At 38.3% G+C, this 17,313-nt stretch overlaps 1 protein-coding gene across 11 annotated transcripts in view; it reads right to left on the minus strand.

Moving 5' to 3' along the window:
• The window catches only part of AFG1L (AFG1 like ATPase), a 193,854-nt gene that overhangs the window by 104,109 nt on the left and 72,432 nt on the right, over window positions 1-17,313 (minus strand). For all 11 annotated transcript variants that reach the window (XM_036249262.1, XM_036249270.1, XM_036249271.1 and 8 more), the window contains one exon: window positions 8,359-8,458. In XM_036249262.1, coding sequence (XP_036105155.1) covers window positions 8,359-8,458 — 100 coding nt within the window. The remainder of the gene's footprint in view (window positions 1-8,358; window positions 8,459-17,313) is intronic.

The raw sequence follows: 17,313 nt of genomic DNA on the forward strand, positions 1-17,313 counted from the left end.
TAATATTTCTATTCATTTTCTATTAAAATTAATAATTTATTTGTTTATAATTGACACATTATTAGCTATTAAAAAATTAGAGTGTGATTATAACATCTACCAACAATAAATCCCATTGTTGCCCATGAAATTGATTCATTAAAGCTACATATGGGCCCTGGTGGCCGGTTTGGCTCAGCGGTTAGAGTGTCGACCCATGGACCAAAGGGTTGTGGGTTTGATTCCTAGTCAATGGCACATACCTGGATTGCAGGTTCGAACCCAGGCCCCAGTTACGGTTATGCGGGAGGCAACTAGTTGATGTATCTCTCTCACATTGATGTTTCTTTCTCTCTCTCTCTCTCTTTCTCTCTCTCTCTCTCTCTCCATCCCCCTCCCTCCTTTCCACTTTGACTAAAAATCAATGGAAAAATATCCTCGGGTGGGAATTAAAAAAAAAAAATACAACCCTAGAAATGGAAGAAATGAGGTGAATGAATTGGAAGAAATTTAAACAGAGAGGCTAAAGGATAATGGAGGAACATAAAAACTACATGCTCTTCTACACTGGACAATGTCTTCTGGACCTCTAACCTGTAGATGTTTCTGTTTTTACTGAATGACAAGCACCACTACCCACCCACACCCACTGTACCAGCCAGAAATTTAGAAACTGTCCTTTACCATTTCAATATCCAACCGAGAAGGAAGAGGCGGGGGTACTAAGGATCCAATAACAGTTAATGCTAGCAGTGCCAAAACCAGGTGCCACCATGCAGCGGGCATTGCACTGCCTGTCGTATCTGCATCCTGAGTCGAAACCACCACTGCTGGGCCGCAGGGCTGGTTTCCCAACTACTGGCCTCTTCAGGCCGTGGGCGTCCTGCTCCATGTCTCTGTGCCGCCGAGCCCTGCTCCGTCAGCCCTGTTACGGGATGGGTTTAGGGCCAGCACTCTAATGACCTGGGCCCCTGCCACAACCTGCAGGCAGCCCTGGGGCCCTGCTGGATCCTCATCAGGCTCTGGCCTCCCAGTTGCTTGGGGACAGGATCACCCCCAGACCATGACTGATATAGAACTCATGGCTTCCTGACTCCAGGAAGAGCCAGAGCTATACAGGGAAGGGGGAGTGGGAAAGAGGGCTCCTAACTCCTTTCGGTCCCACTCCCAGCCTCAGGAAGACAAGCAGGTTGGTACTTAATGCCTGCTTTTGGCAACTCAAGCCCTATCCTTGGCCTTGCCCTGCCCAGCTTGGACTCCCAGTATCAGGGCTTGGATGCTGTGGCTCTGCCTCTATCAGTGACCCTCAAGTGCAGTGGAGGGTCTGGCAAGGGGCTGCTCAGCCAGTCTAAGCTTTGCCAGGTTAATAAAGTGCCCATTTGGTTCTTGGACTCCCTCCACGTTTGTGGGTTTCTGGCCCCTCCATGTTGCCCAGCTGCTGTTTCAGGTTCCTCTGATTGTCACGCTGGGAACCACAGAATGCCTGAGCCTGTGAAGGGCCAGGGCTCTGCCTCCTGTGGCCTTGGTGGGGTCAGGGTGGGGACACCAGTGGCCAGGGCAGCATGTAGTGATCCAGAGCATGAGAATCTAAAATTCTTTCCCAGGTTCACTGATTTAGAATTAGAAGCATTTCTACAACAACAATTTCATTGAACCTCTTTCTGCAGCTATTATATAGGTAAAATATTTAAAGCTCTGAGAATTGATATGATGTGATCATTAGGTTGTAGATGGAGGAGTCAGGATTTGAACCCCAATCTCTGTGCTTTTTCCTTGCACCGCTTAGGGCAGAGAGTGGGACAATCAAGGCAGAGGAATCCGTGAGGTGTTCAAGGTCCTGTGATAGGTGGTGCTACCTTCCTCTGTGGGCTCTTCAGAAGCTGCTTGTTAAACACTGGTATTTTTTTTTTTTTTTTTTATCCTCACCTGAGGATATTTTTCCATTTTTTGTTCAGATAGAGTAGGAGGGAGAGAGAGGAAGGGAGAGAGAGACAGAAATATCGATGTGAAGGGACACATCGAGTGGCTGCCACCCACACAACCAACCAGGGCCGGGGACAAACTGCAACCGAAGTACGTGCCCTCAGCGGGAACCGAACCCGGATCTCTCCGGACCGCAGGCCGACGCTCTAACCGCTGAGCCAAACCGGCCAGGGCTAAACACTGGTATTTAAATATAGTAACTAGTTAAATGTGGCAGATTCATTCATTCATTTATTTATTTTATCCTCACCTGAGGACATTTTTCCATTTTTTGTTCAGATAGAGTGGGAGGGAGAGAGAGAGAGAAACATCGACATGAAAGGGACACATCGAGTGGCTGCCACCCGCATGACCCAACCAGGGCCGGGGACAAACTGCAACCAAGGTACGTGCCCTTAGCAGGAACCGAACCCGGGTCTCTCAGGACCGCAGGCCAATGCTCCAACCGCTGAGCCAAACTGGCCAGGGCAAATGTGGCAGATTTAAACACATGTATTTCTCTCTGTTTCCTCTTAAAATCTAAAATGATAGTAAAAAATAAAAAGATATATATTTACAAGGAGGAATAAAATAGGAAGACAGCAATAAACCAAAATGCCTAGCATTTTGAAAGATGGAAAGTAGATGGAGGTTAGGGGCGGGGGGATGGGGAGGAAGGTGTCAATGGGGGGAAAAGGAGAAACATCTGTAACAAAAATAAATTAATAAAAATAATTTTTAAAAAAACGAAAGTAGATGGAGGTTCATTTACTCTCTTAGCAGAGAAGTAGAGGTTGAAATTAAGTGTTTCCAGAGGGAGGGCCAAAAGGCGGCCAAATTGCACACCCCGCCAACCTTGGAGAGGCTCAGGAATTCCACTGACACTGTGAAAAGCTAGGTTTGGGGCTGACAGTAGGGACTGAGCCTAAGTCTATGAGGAGCAGCTAGAATACCCCTTCCCCCAGGACTCACCCATCCCTTGCAGCCAAGCAGCTACCTCTCTGGGGTAGAGGTGGGAGCTATTCCAAGAAGCTTTGGGTCTCAGGGGCACTGGAGAGAGTAAGGGTGAGGGCTGGACCAAAAATAGGGTGAAGTGAAAGTCTACAGATGCTGTTGGGGTGGTGGGCCTCCAGTGACACAGCAGGCTTGCAGGCTAAGAACGCTTCTTGCAGGCTCTGCCTATGAGGACAGGTTTGAGCTGCTCAGATTTTTTTTTTTTCCCCAAACGTCATGCTCTATGACTTTAACTGTGTTAGGAACGTGTTGTGCCTGGTACTTTGTGCTGTACATGAGCGTTGGCAGACTACCTGTTTCCTCCTCTACTTTACCCCTCCCCCTCCAGAATATCTTCCTTTTTTTAAAATAGGAGATGAAGGAAAATATTTACAAAATAAAGAGAAACAACACCCTCCCACTTTCACTTGGACATCATGTCCTTTGATGTCCCTCCCTGGTAGAGAAAACACTGTTGTCTTCATCATTCCCTGGCTCTGCTTTGTCATTTCACTACATGTTTGGACTGGTTTTGCATGTTTTTGAGTTTTATATAAATGGAATCATCCCATGTTTATTCTTCTGTGACTTGCTTTTTCACTCAATATAATGTTTTTGAGATTTGTCCAAATAAACATGTACAGATACAGTGATCCTTTGAATACACCACAGTTATTTTTCTATTTTGTCCCACTGGTTATTTCGTCTACACCTGCGTTTAATCCCCTAAGATCCATTCTTGGTCCTTGCTCTTCCATATAGATTTCAGAATCAGCTTGTCAAGTTCCACAGTTAAAAACCCCTATAAGACTGTGAATGGAACCCCACTGAATCTATAGATCAGTTTGAGAAAAATCAACATCTATATGAAATTGAATTTTCCAGGTCATGAACATGGTGTGTCTCTCCATTTAGTATCTTCAATATAGTTATATACTTTTCTCATTTAAACAATCCAACCTATAACCAGGTATTATCCATTTTACCTCTTAAGTATATTTCAGATCTATCCTCTCCATATCCACTGGCACCACCCTATAGCAGGGTTTCTCAACATTGGCACTACTGGCATTTTGGCTAGATAATTCTTTGTCATGTGGGGAAGACCTATACATTACAGGATGTTTTGGCAAAATTCTTAACCTTTACCTACTGGATGCCAATAGCAGTACCTGCCCCGCCTACTTGTGACAACTAAAAATGTTTCAAACATTGTCAAATATCCACTGGTGGGCAAAAGAGCTCCCTACCCCCAGTTGAGAATCACTGTTTTACCCCAAGCTATCATCATTTCTTGCCCAGTGCACTGCAATAGCCACCTAATATGTCTCCCTGAAGCCACCAGTCACTGCACCCCATCCCATAATCCAGTGATTCTCAACCTTCCTAATGCCGCGACCCTTTAATACAGTTCCTCATGTTGTGGTGACCCCCAACCATAAAATTATTTTCGTTGCTACTTCATAACTATAATTTTGCTACTGTTATGTCTTAGGCGACCCCTGTGAAAGGGTTGTTCAACCCCCAAAGGGGTCACGACCCACAGGTTGAGAACCGCTGCCATAATCCATCTCCACACGACAACCAGAGTGACATTTCCAACTCCAATCCTGTCAGTTCCTGCTTAAAAACTCTAATCGCTTCTCATTTCTCTTAAAATAAAATTCAAAATGCTCACAAGCACTTTCTGTGTGGTCTAGCTGGCATTCTGCCAGATGCACCTGGTACCTCTCTGCACCCTTGCCCATTCTTCCTGCATTACCTTTCAATTTCTCCAATGGGCCATTCTCTTTCCAGCCATCGGGCTTTGCCTCAACCCTCTGCAAGAAGGCTCTTCCCCTGCCTCTTGTGACATTCTAAGAATAAGTAAATGTTATTTAAAAATAATAACCACCTATCTGAGGGCTCTAGATTAAAATCTGTGACATAAAAAAAAAAGTTGAATGCGTTTTGATGGTTGGAAAAGGGGACACTCTTTATCTGGGACAGAGCAGACAAAGGTTAGTGATGACCAACAAGGAATAAGGATAAAGAGTAGAGTTGCTCAGTGGTTAGAGCATCGGCTTGCAGCCCAAAGGGTTGTGGGTTCAATTCCCAATCAAGGGTACGTACCTGGGTTGCAAGTTCGATTCCCAGCCCCAGTTGGGGTGCATGTGGGAGGCAACCAATTGATGTGTGTCTCTCACATTGATGTTTCTGTTTCTCTCTCTCCTCTCTCTCTCTCCCCCCCTCTCCCCCCCCCTTCCGCTCTCTCTCAAAAAAAATCAATGGAAAAAGTATCTTCAGGTGAGGATTAACCAAAAAAAAAAAAAAAAGATAAAGGACATAGTATTAATAGAGTCACAAAATCTGGGATCTAGCCCCTGTTCTGTTAATCACTATCCATGTGATTTGTTTTTATTTATCTACAGTAAAATTAACTTTTGGGGGGTGTACAATTGTATTGGTTTTAACTCATGTATCCACTACCATAAACAGATACAAAGCAGTTCCATAACCTCAGAAAATTCTCATATGTTGCCCCTTTGGAGTCAAACACCTCCCCAATGCAGCCTGACAACCTCGATCCATTCTTTATCCTAGAGTTTTGCCTTTTCCGACCTCCATACTTAATCTGAGTCTTATTTCTTCACCCATAAAATTATTCCTATTTATTTTATATAAATACATACTATTTATATAGATGTGCCATCTTTTTATATTATATATTTAAAATTATATTCATATATAAATGTGTATTTATTTATATATAAAGATATTCCATCTTGATATTAAAATATTTATATATTTATGATGATCATTTGTCTGCTGTGGCTAAAACCCTGATGTGTAACAAGTGTCTCTTCTACAGTTTATATTTAGAAATGACTTTCTTTAAGTCTGTGGCTAATGACTAATTTTTGCAATTCTGCATCTTGAAATTTCAGTCTTCTCCATGAGGGTGGCTCCACCTGGGACTTCTGCATACTACCTTGGTGGGCCTGTAACTCTGTTCACTCCTACAAAGCTCTGCACTCCAGCATGTTTCCTAACCTCTCCTTGTGGTTGTCCTTCCTCGGTTTACCACACTGCAGAAGCCGGAGAGCCAAGTGCAATTCTCCTTTCAATAGTCTCTGCTGGGACTGGGGTGGGCAGCAAGCTTGTTCTGGTACCTTGCTATCTATGAACATAGCTAGGGTAGAATCAAGCCTCCTTCCCACCTAGATCGATGATCTAATGTTAAAAAGCTCACTGCCTTGGTTCATAGGGTTCCTACAACAGTAAATCATAAGAATTCTATATATAACCTTATATGGATTTTAACAAGTGCATCTGACAAAATCACTCATAATTCCCTTCTAGTATATCAGATTAGATATAACTAGAGTTGCTTGAATAACTGGATCCAGAAGTATTAATTAACTAATTAATATCTCCCTAAAATTAATTGATATCTCCCTAAAAGAGGGATCTAAACTTGGTCCTATCTTATTTACACATTTTAATTAATGAATGGCTAAAGATATAGACATGTTATTACCAAGTTTTTGGTATCAAAATAGTATCAAATACTATGATATTTATGATATAAATATAATAGCTAAAAATAATTTGTTAAAATAATACTTCAAAAGTTATCAACATAAATCAACTCGATGGAACAATGAGTAAGTAGATAAACGAGTAAGCTGAAATGTAATAGAAAGAAAAATTAACTACACAAAGAAGGGGAGAGAACTAGTTTGACAGCAGTTCACATTGTAAAACATGGGTGTATTAGCAGATTACGAATTTAATTTGTCATCAAAGTGACATGCTTATTTCAAACAAAACAACAGACTGTTATACTGCTCTTTTCAGTTTCACTGAAAAACCCCATATTACCAATTCCAATGGTCAAATTCTCCACCTCATTTTTACCTCCTAGCTGCATTTTAACAAAGGTGATCAGCCCTCCTTATGGTACCACTTTCCCTTTCCTGGCTTGATACTCTCTTGGTTCTCCCTCTACCTCACTGGCTACTTTTCCCAGCTTCCTTCAGTACTGATGACTGCCAAATTTATGTTTCCAGTCCAAACCCTTCCACTGAAATCCAAACGCATATGCATCTGCCTCACCATCGTAGAAACTCCCACTTTCACCTCCCTACCCAAATCTGCCTGTCCTGTGTTCCTCACCATCTCAGTAAGTAACAACTTTATCCTTCCAATTGCTCAGGCCAAAGCCTTGAGTCACTAATCTCTCTTTCCCTCTCTCTCTTTTTTTTTTTCTTCCATACCCTATATACATTTCATCAGTAAATCCTTTTGGCTCTGCCTACAAAATATACCAGAATCTAACTACTCTCACCTTCACTGCTCCATCATCTCCCCTCAGAAATGCTGCAATCATCTGCTAAGTGGTCTCCTTACTTCCAACCTTGAAACCTCATCCCCACAGTCTATTCTCAATACTGGAGCCAGGGAGAGCCTTTTAAAGCATGCATTCATTCAACACTCATTCTAAGACTATTTACTTAAATCCATCTATCTGCCAGGCACTTTTTAGGTGCTTGGAATACATCTGTGAGCAGGAGAAATAAAAGTCACTGTCCTCACAAAGCTTTTGCATCCTGAAAAGGGACAGACAATAAACTATAGATATAATAAATAAGTAAATTATATGCTGGGTCCAAAAGTGTTACAGAAAAAGAAAAGAAAAGAAAAAAAAAAAAAAAAAAAAACTAGAGCAGGTAAGGAGAAGTAGTACCAGAAAAAAAGGGGAGGACTGTAGATTCAAATAGAGGGATAAGTCTAGGTTTCCTTGGCGAAGTAACTTTTCAGCAAAAACCTGAAGAAGGTAAGGACTAAGCCTAGCAGAAGACCATCCAGAAAGATGTTAACATTAAGAATGTATAAAATATTATTTTGGGTTCCTTAGACCTTCAACTGATCACATGATGACTTGAGTAATACAAGATCTTAAACTTGTTTTTATCTAAATACCACTTGTATTTTACTTGATAATTTCCTAATAAACTACAAGTGCTTTTTTAGAAATGATAAATGAAGTATTAGAAACTACTTATGCAAGCGAGCTTCAACTCTTTTTCTAAAATTTCATTAGGAGTTTTGCCTTCCATTTCCTTGAGTTTCTTTTATGACCAATAAAGAGCAGTTAGAAAGGACTGCATCTTTTGATATGTACATAGGACATAACTAATACTCAGAAAAACAGCAAGTGCATCAAATATGGCAGATCCCTGGATTTAGCTTGCTAGGAATATAAACAGTTTTCAAATACAAATACTGACTGGTTTTTCAGATTATGTCAATTATGAAACTAATGATAAGCAAAGTCATCAGATTTATTCACACAATAAAATAAGTACAAAATTGTAGATTTTTAAAAACTCATTATTTTCCACCTAATTGGGTGAGATTAGCACAATGTTTTGTTTTTACCTTCCGGTGGCCTGTTGGATGTTGCCACAACGACGACCCCATTTTTGAACAGATTTTCAAAAAGCTGTTTCAGAATCATGGCATCAGCAATGTCAGTGACCTATGGACAACAACACATTTGTTTTATTTTAATTTCACTTCTGCTCTAACAAATTTGCTAATGGCTCATTTTTTTTTAAGGATGAAAGTGAATTCCTAGAGAAAAATTCTAATTATCATCATGAAGAAAAGAGTAGATAATTAAAAACATGAAAAACTGTATAGTAGTCTTTTAACTTTACTCTTCTTTTTTGTAAGCCTATCATTTCTACACAAATTATCAAATGGTTCTTTATTAACTTCTTTTATAGAACTACAGGTGGAAAGCATAGATAATTGTTCTAAACATTTACAAAGTCTAATTAATTAGACTAGTTCTAATTAATTAGAACTAACACGAACTAACCCCCTTCTCCTACTCCTGTAACATCTCCCTTCCTCCAAAAAAAAAAGGGGGGGAAAGAGAAAAAAAAAAAATACACAGGCTATTTAAGATTTCTAATACCTTTCTGGCAAAGGTCCCTCAAAAGGTGACTTTAAATGGTCATGGAACTTTAGAAATAAGGACAAGTAGCCAGTGAGACATAATCAGCTGCTGTTGAAAATAGAATGATGTGACATAGATACTATTGTGCAATTGTTGCACAAAACAATTCAACAGATGGCCCATCACAAAAATAAGCAATTTCATTGTTCTTTTTAAGTGCCTTCTATTACTGTCCATGAATAATCAAAAGGCACTGCAGTCACTTCCAGCACAGCCAGCCTCTGCTAACCTTGGTAAACACAAATATTCCTTCTACAAAAAAAAATTTTTTAAACCCAACTTATAAGAATGGTTAATACAGTACTTTAAAAAACAACTTCTGACAAAAGGAGAAATGCAGAATGCAGATAAAATTATTTAATCTAAGTACAGAGATACATATAACAATTGATCTTTTCTAAAATTATTTTTTAAAACCCACAATTAACAAATAAGCTTAAGGATGACTTTCTTAAAAAGCTTTTAAAAATCACAAAGGAATATAGAAATTAAGGAGGAAAGGAAGTTGACTTCAAAAATAAATGTATAGTGAAGGTTGATATTAACTTTGCACTTTCCTTAATGAATATAACATGGGTTTTAGATACTCTTGATGTAAAAATGTTTTGATCTTTCTTTAATAACACACTTAGATAATCTCTTTATTTATTTATTATTTATTTAAAAAAATTTTTTTTCTTTATTGATGTTAGAGAGAGAGGAAAGGAGAGGGAGGCAGATAGAAACACTGATAAGAGAGAACATCATTTGGCTACCTCCTGCATGCCCTCCACTGGGGATTGGGCCCACAACCTGGGCATGTGCCCTGACAGGGAATTGAACCAGTGACCTCTTGGTGCATGGGTTGACGCTCAACCACTAAGCCATGTCAACTGGGCAACACAATTAGATAATGTCAATAAGACTTGTTTCATAGTCATAAAATATATCACATAATATGTATTATGATTTTTAAATCATGTTAGAGTACATAGACACTAGCAGAATTCTTCCAAATTAGATCAAAATACTAAAAGTTAGCAACTAACCGGTTCGACACAACTAACAACAACTTGAATTGTACAGGTCTCAATCACTTTTTCTTTATAGTCATTATCTTACTCAAAAGTTCAATTATTTCCTTCCCACCTGAACAAAACAAAAGAAGACCAGGATATGGGGATGTGCACATCTTTTTTTCTGTCTCAAGTTACAACTTTAAAACATTAAAAACCTACTGAAGGTTCTTATATTAAAAAGACTTCAGGAGCCCTGGCCGGTTTGGCTCAGAGGTTAGCATGTCAGCCTGAGGACCAAAGGGTTGCAGGTTTGATTCCCAGTCAAGGACACATACCTGGGTTGCAGGTTCAATCCCCAGCCCCCACATCAATGTGTCTCTTTCACATCAATGTTTCTCCCCCACCCCCACCCTTCCATTCTGTCTAAAAATCAATGGAAAAATATCCCTGGGTGACGATTGGCAAAAAAAAGACCTCAGGAACTTACAAAGTGGTGATTAAAATGAAAAGGAAAGTGGCACTGATATTAATTAATTTGGAGCTTAGGATCACTGTCAAAATTTGCTTCCACAAAAACACTCACAGAGAAGGCCCTTTTCAAAAGCTTAAACACCAGTGGCATTTCTGATGAGAGGACAGAACAAGCTTGCAAATTTTAGAAGCAACTGCACTTTTAAATTGGATTCCCAATACACTGACTTTTTAAAAGAATGATATCAATTAAAAGTTGTCCAATTTTAGAGAATAAAAATGATCATTTGAATATCACACTGATGTATTTGAAAACATTTAAGATAGCTTTTGTGCCCTAAGATTCAAAAAAATGAAGGGACATTTAGCTTATAACACAGTGCAAAGGTTTAAACAGAAAGCTGGAGAAAGCAAACAATAAAGACTGTGGTTGAATTATCATTTGTTGTTCTGTATTAGAATGTTTTTGCTCTATCAGAGTAAATTAACTTGGAGAAGCTGGGGCTAATTAATAAAGCAGGAGTCACTTGGTGCACCCGGGTGCCAATATATACTCTTTTGATCTTGTCCCCATACTTGTTCAGCTTTGCTGTGGAACAGTAATTTTACAGTACAAGTGAACAGAAGACAACTGGCCACACATTCTTGAAGAGCAGGCTTTTTCAGCACCCAGCATTTCATTACCACCAGGAACAAAAGAGAAGGCTACAGATTACCAATAAGGGTAGTTCGCTAATACAGAGAGTGGAGACATTTCATTAGCATTAAAGAGAAAAGATTTTTTATGACCTAGAGTTGCTTACCATTACGACTCACTTAAGTAAAAAAGAAAAATCGAATGGTTAATTTACATGTGTAAGTGCTTGAGTCTCAGTCAATCCACTGATTGGTACAGTGCCATATAATGAGTGACAAACATAAGCATGCATTATCAGTAATTAGTATTAGCGCAAAAATAAGCACCTATTTTCTATTAGCAGTTTTACTAGCTTTTCTGTTTTATAAAAACGATCAAAACTATTTTTTAAATGATATTATTGGTTATGGAGGAGAACTTTATTTTTTTTAAACCATATTAGTAAAACATCTATCCAGTGTCCCTAAAAAGAGACAGTAAGAAATAACATTTTAAAAAATTGCTTTCCTTCAGTATTCTGGTATCTTCAGAATCCTTTTTCAGAAACAGTTTAATAAGAAGGGCAAAAAGAAATCCCTAAAGAAAATCCCTAAAAGAATATCTATTCTTTTATTTCAGCAACTAAAACACATAAAAACGACCTATCTAGACAAATTCCCAAACAAAATAAAAACAGTGTATCTGATACCACAGGTAAAATTGAAATGCTACACTTAGTCAAGATGACTGAGCTAATGACAAATACATTCTGCAGATGCCATCTGAATGCTACCAAAACATAATCCTAAAAATGCCTTAAATTTTTAAGAGCATACAAAAAGAAAGAATATATTCTTGTTTTTAAGTAGCAATAATTCCCATTCATCTTCCCAGTAAAATAAATATTATATTAAATAACATCACCTAAAGGCCCATATAACTAGTTAAAAATCAAGACTACTAATAGGATTCAATTTTAAAAGTGAAGTGGTGGTTGTAGATATACTGTCGTTAAGATTAAAGTGCTTGAAAAATTATTTTCTAATAAATCAGTAATGCATTATACTAAGTTTAATGAGCTTAAGTATATTTTTTTGGTTTTATCATTAAAAACATCTACTAAAAGCCCACCCAGCTTTAGATCTGTATGCTTAAAAGCATAATAGAAGATATCATATACAAAGAACATATAGCATAGCTGTTACTACTAGTGAATAAGAACACTGATGATGGATTCAACTGAGTTACCAGCTGTGAAATCTTGGACAAGTTAATTTAATCTCTCTGACCCTTAATTTCTTCATCAATATATGAAGGCAGTACTTACAAAATTGTAATGATACATATAGTAAATGCTCAAGAAATGTTAACTATGACTATTAGTATAGTCATTATGCATAGTACATATGCTAGTGTAATTCCATATTATTTATGTATAACTATATAGAATTTTAGCTATAGATATAATGATACAGAGCATTAAGAGCACAGGTACAAAGAAAGTACTAAGTACATGGTAAGTAATATTACAGAATATACATAATAAAACATAAACATTCTAATAAATAAATGGGCACTGCCTCAAAGAGACAGTTCATAAAAGATGTTTTTTAATTAGTAAGTAAACATACATGGAAAAATTTCGGCCATTTTTACTTAAAGCAGCAGTTCTCAACCTGTGGGTCACAACCCCTTTGGGAGTCGAAAGACCCTTTCACAGGGGTCACCTAAGACATAACAGTAGCAAAATTACAGTTATGGAGTAGCAACAAAAATAATTTTATGGTTGGGGGTCACCACAACATGAGGAACTGTATTAAAGGGCCGCGGCATTAGGAAGGTTGAGAACCACTGAGTCTTAAAGGAATATACATTAAAACAATGAGATACCTGTCAAATTAGACAAAAGTGTTAAAGTAATTCAGAATGTTGACAGGAAAAAATGTGGGTTGTTACTTATATATAAGGGAAGTGCAACTTAGTTGGGGGACTACTTCAATAGTTATCATGTAGTCTAGGATCCAGTCATTCATTCATTCACTCATTACATTCACTCATTCTCAAGCACTATTCTAGACATTTGAGATACGTCAGTTAGCAAAAATGAAGATTCCTGCCTTCAAGTTTATATTCTTATGGAGAAAATATATAACAAACAGTAAACATAATAAATCAGTGTATAAGTATGTAGAAGGTGATATATGTTACGAAAAAAGGAGGGTAAGGGGCATTGGTAGTGTGGAGGTCAACGGCAAATTGCAATTTTAAATAGGTGTAGGGACGGGCCTTGTTAAGGAGATAAAGATCTTGAGCAGAAATGTGAAGAATTGAGAGTTATTCTAATGGGTATCTGGGAAATACTAGTCCATACAGAAAGAATGTCCAGTGCAAAGGCTCTGCATAACTGTTCTAAATGTATGGATACTGTGTACTGGAGTGCTGGTGCAGCAATATTTGGGAGTATCCTTTTATCATCTCTAATTTTAGAAAAGGAGTACAAGCAGAAAACCATCCAGGATATCTAAACTAGGAATCCAGGCTCTGTCTGCTCAATGATCACCTCTGCCCTTAGAGGACACATTCTTGCCCACATACTTTCGCTTTCTCTAGCTATTTTCAACAATGGGTATATGCAGATATTGGCCTTTTCTCACATGCAATGGTAAGCTCCAAGGTTCGAGTTTGGAATTGTAGAGGAAATAAAAAAGCAAGATAATTAACATTTTTCATTCTAGGACATTCAGGTCAACTTGCTCAAGGAAAGAGGGCCTCATGCTGTTACCTCTTATATTCTAGAATGCTAAAACAAAATTTGGGATCAAATAAAAGCAATTATTTTGGCATTCCGTATTGTTTTATAGCCTCTGCCCATATTACTTTCAGAGCCCTGGTGAGAAAGAAGCATTTGGTATAACACCCACTATTGGCTATGGTTCCCTAATCTATGAAGAAAATAAGATTGGAAACAGTAGGGAGCAATAAGTAAGGCTGAAAATATAGAAGATACGGTCAGAGAGGATGCAGGAGGGCTTGAGCAAGGGGAATGACACTATCTTACACAGCATATTATTCCCCACTTCTCCTTAGTTTAAGCCCTTTTAAATTGGGTTTTCTATTACCTGCAGCCCAATGCGCCCTAGCAGACACCTCATGTCTTTGCTTTTCTTGAACTCTGGCTCATCAGGTAATTCTCCTTCCATTGGAGTTAACAGGTTTTATGTTAAGGAAGGTGACAGTACTTCTATTTATGCTGTCTTTTGTAGATCACAGGGAAATCCCTCTTGACACAGAAGATACAAGCAAAACATGAATTGAATAGTTCCATTCTCATCAAGACTCTGTTTGCAAGAAACAGGAGATTCAGCTAAAGAAAAGAGGTTTACTTACCACTCTGGGATGGGAACAGCACTGGTAACACACCCTTGAACTGGAGCTAGAGACTGGCCTGGGATTTGAGGTAGCTCTAGAGCGCTCAACTGATGTCTAGGGAGCACCCCTGCACTCCTCCCCCCTGTAATCCAGTTACTTCCTCTGTCTCTTTGTTCCTGTCTCATTACTAAGCCGGAACTTCCTTCTGTGCCTTTTAGTTCAAGTACAGGAGAGAGAGTACAGGATTGGCCTAATCCTCAAACAATATCGCACAAGTTCAAGGTTGTTGACAAGCTTGTGGACTAGCTACTATAAATCAGATGTCCAGACATGGTCCATTTGACTGAGACAGAAAGGGTCCTGTGGTATAGAATAAGCCTCTTTATTGCATGAGCAAATGAATGAATGAACATCAAAGTAATTCTCAATGGGGCAGGCGATGACAGACAGCTCCATCACATCTGCTTTCTCTTTGTTAGCAAGCAACATTTTATATAAGCAAGGGGCCTCTCTCCCCCTTGATCTCCCTTATACTTAACATGTAATTTGAAATATTCATTTTGTTGGCTGCATTCCTTTTACAAAACTCAACTCATTCAGAACATTAGTATCCTGATAGTTGCTTTTCTTTCCTTCTTCCCAACTATGTATCAACCTTCTGAAATCTGATCTCAATAGAGAATGCCCAGAGCAACCAGGCGAGCATTATGACTTTCATGGGCCTTAGCCACTTTTACCATTGTGTGCACCTTCCTCAATTAAAAATAAATTAATTTATATATATACATAAATTATATTTTATTACTATGTTGGTATAAAACAAATATAATACAGATATAGACAGATACAGGCTGGATTCACTACTAATATATTCATGTTTTTCTTCAAATTTTAAAATATTTTCATGGGCCCCTAAAAGTACCATAGACCCTAGACACTGTGACTACTGTGCCTGATGTGAGTCAGTACTGTGACTAATTTGGCCCTGCTTACTATAAATCTTCTCAGGATTTCTTTTGCACAGCCAGATTTTCATCGTGTCCTAACCTAAAATAGTCTTGCCAATGATCATGTCAATAGACCAATCGTTTCTCTGATTGTTTAAAATTTACATTTTTTTTTTTTTATTTATTTATTTATTTATTTATTTATTTATTTATTTATTTATTTATTTTGCACAGCCAGTGTGGCTCAGTGGATTAAGCATCGTCCCAGGGACTGAGAGGTCCCAGCACAATTCCTGGTCAGGGCACATGCCCAGGTTGTGGGCTTAATCTCCAGTAGGGGGTGTGCAGGAGGCAGCCAATGGATGTATCTCTCTCACATTGATGTTTCTATCTCTCTCTCTCTCTTCCTCTCTCTAAAAAATGAATAAAAACATATTTTGAAACAAATTTACATTTTTTAGCCCTGACCAGAAGTTAGAGCATCAGCCTGCACACCAAAGGGTCATGGGTTTGATTCCCAGTCAAGAGCAGGTACCTGGGTTGCTGGTTCAATCCCTGGCCCCTGTCGGGGCACGTGCAAGGCAACCAATCAATGTGTCTCGCTCACATCAATATTTCTTTCTCTCTCTCTCCTCCTTCCCTCCCTTCCACTCTAAAAAAAAAAAAATCAATGGAAAAAATATCCTTGGGTGAGGATTAACAAAACAATAACTAAATAAAATTTACATTTTCAAATATAATTCGTATGTACTACCTAGGAAATTCTAATGCTTTACATTCCTCATCTATATGATGAGGATAGAATAATAACTATTTTACGAATAAAATAAAGGATGGGAAAATGCTTTGTAAACCACAAATCATTTTACAAAGGTGGGCTATTAATTTACTTAAAGATTTTTTTTAACTTTAATACCTTAATTAAAAATTTGATTGTGCCAATTCAATTTTATTTCGAGCTAATTTAAGAGACTCATAATGAGAAACCACGAGAGATGGCCTTCAGTGAGTCATCACTGGCCTTTGTTGTTGGAGGCAGCATAACTTTATGTTAACTTGATGCTACTCTGAGAACTAAATGAGGTCCTTCTCTTCCTGCAATACTACATTAGTGAACTTAATATACCTCTTCAGAGTAGAAGAACAGCTCTTCTCCGTAAGCCTTTCTTTTGAAGACCTTTTACTTCTGCAATACAAAGATGTCAGGCTATCTTAAAACGTCTAAAGGGAGAAAGAAGCAAAGATACCTCTTCCCCAGATGCTGTAGTGTAACACCACTCCTAGCTAAAATTCCTTTCTCCTCTGTCAGAAATCAACATTGCTCTCAGCTATGTAGATTGAGACAAAGGCATTTGGGATAAAGGCATCCTGGCCACATTATATTTCCACTAACCAAAATTTTAAGCACAAAAGAACAGGAAATAACTCACTATCAATTTAAATGAGTAATTTCAGAGAATCTTAAAACTGTAAGAAACTTAAAATTCAACTAGGGCAATTCCCTCACTTTACCACAAATATAAAGGAGCTGTGTGAATCACCCAGGGTCTACCAAAGAGTAGAAACACGTGGATGTTAGTTTCCTACCCTTGAAAAAGTCTATGGGCCTTTATTCTAGGCAACCAGACACAGGAGTTTCTGCACTCAGCTCCAGAAATATTTTTCATAAGCTTTGGTGTATAGATCTATTTTTAAGCTTATATTCAGTACTTGTGGATTTTCCTATTTTTGTTCCAATAATCAGTTGTTCTTATAAAAAGCTTTATAGAAAAACTAACTACAGTATTATGTTTCAGAACTACTAATGAAAGAAGACTAATAAAGAGAAAGTAATCTTAGTCTATCTAGAGTATCTCTAGAGCATCTATTACTACTACTACTACTACTACACTCAGCATGACAGGATACAGAATAAGCATAAGACATGGTGTTTGCCTTTATCTCATATTTGCTCTCACAAGAAATAAA

The sequence above is a fragment of the Molossus molossus genome, unplaced genomic scaffold (assembly GCF_014108415.1).
Source record: "Molossus molossus isolate mMolMol1 unplaced genomic scaffold, mMolMol1.p scaffold_m16_p_8, whole genome shotgun sequence".
Classification (NCBI taxonomy): Eukaryota; Metazoa; Chordata; class Mammalia; order Chiroptera; family Molossidae; genus Molossus; species Molossus molossus.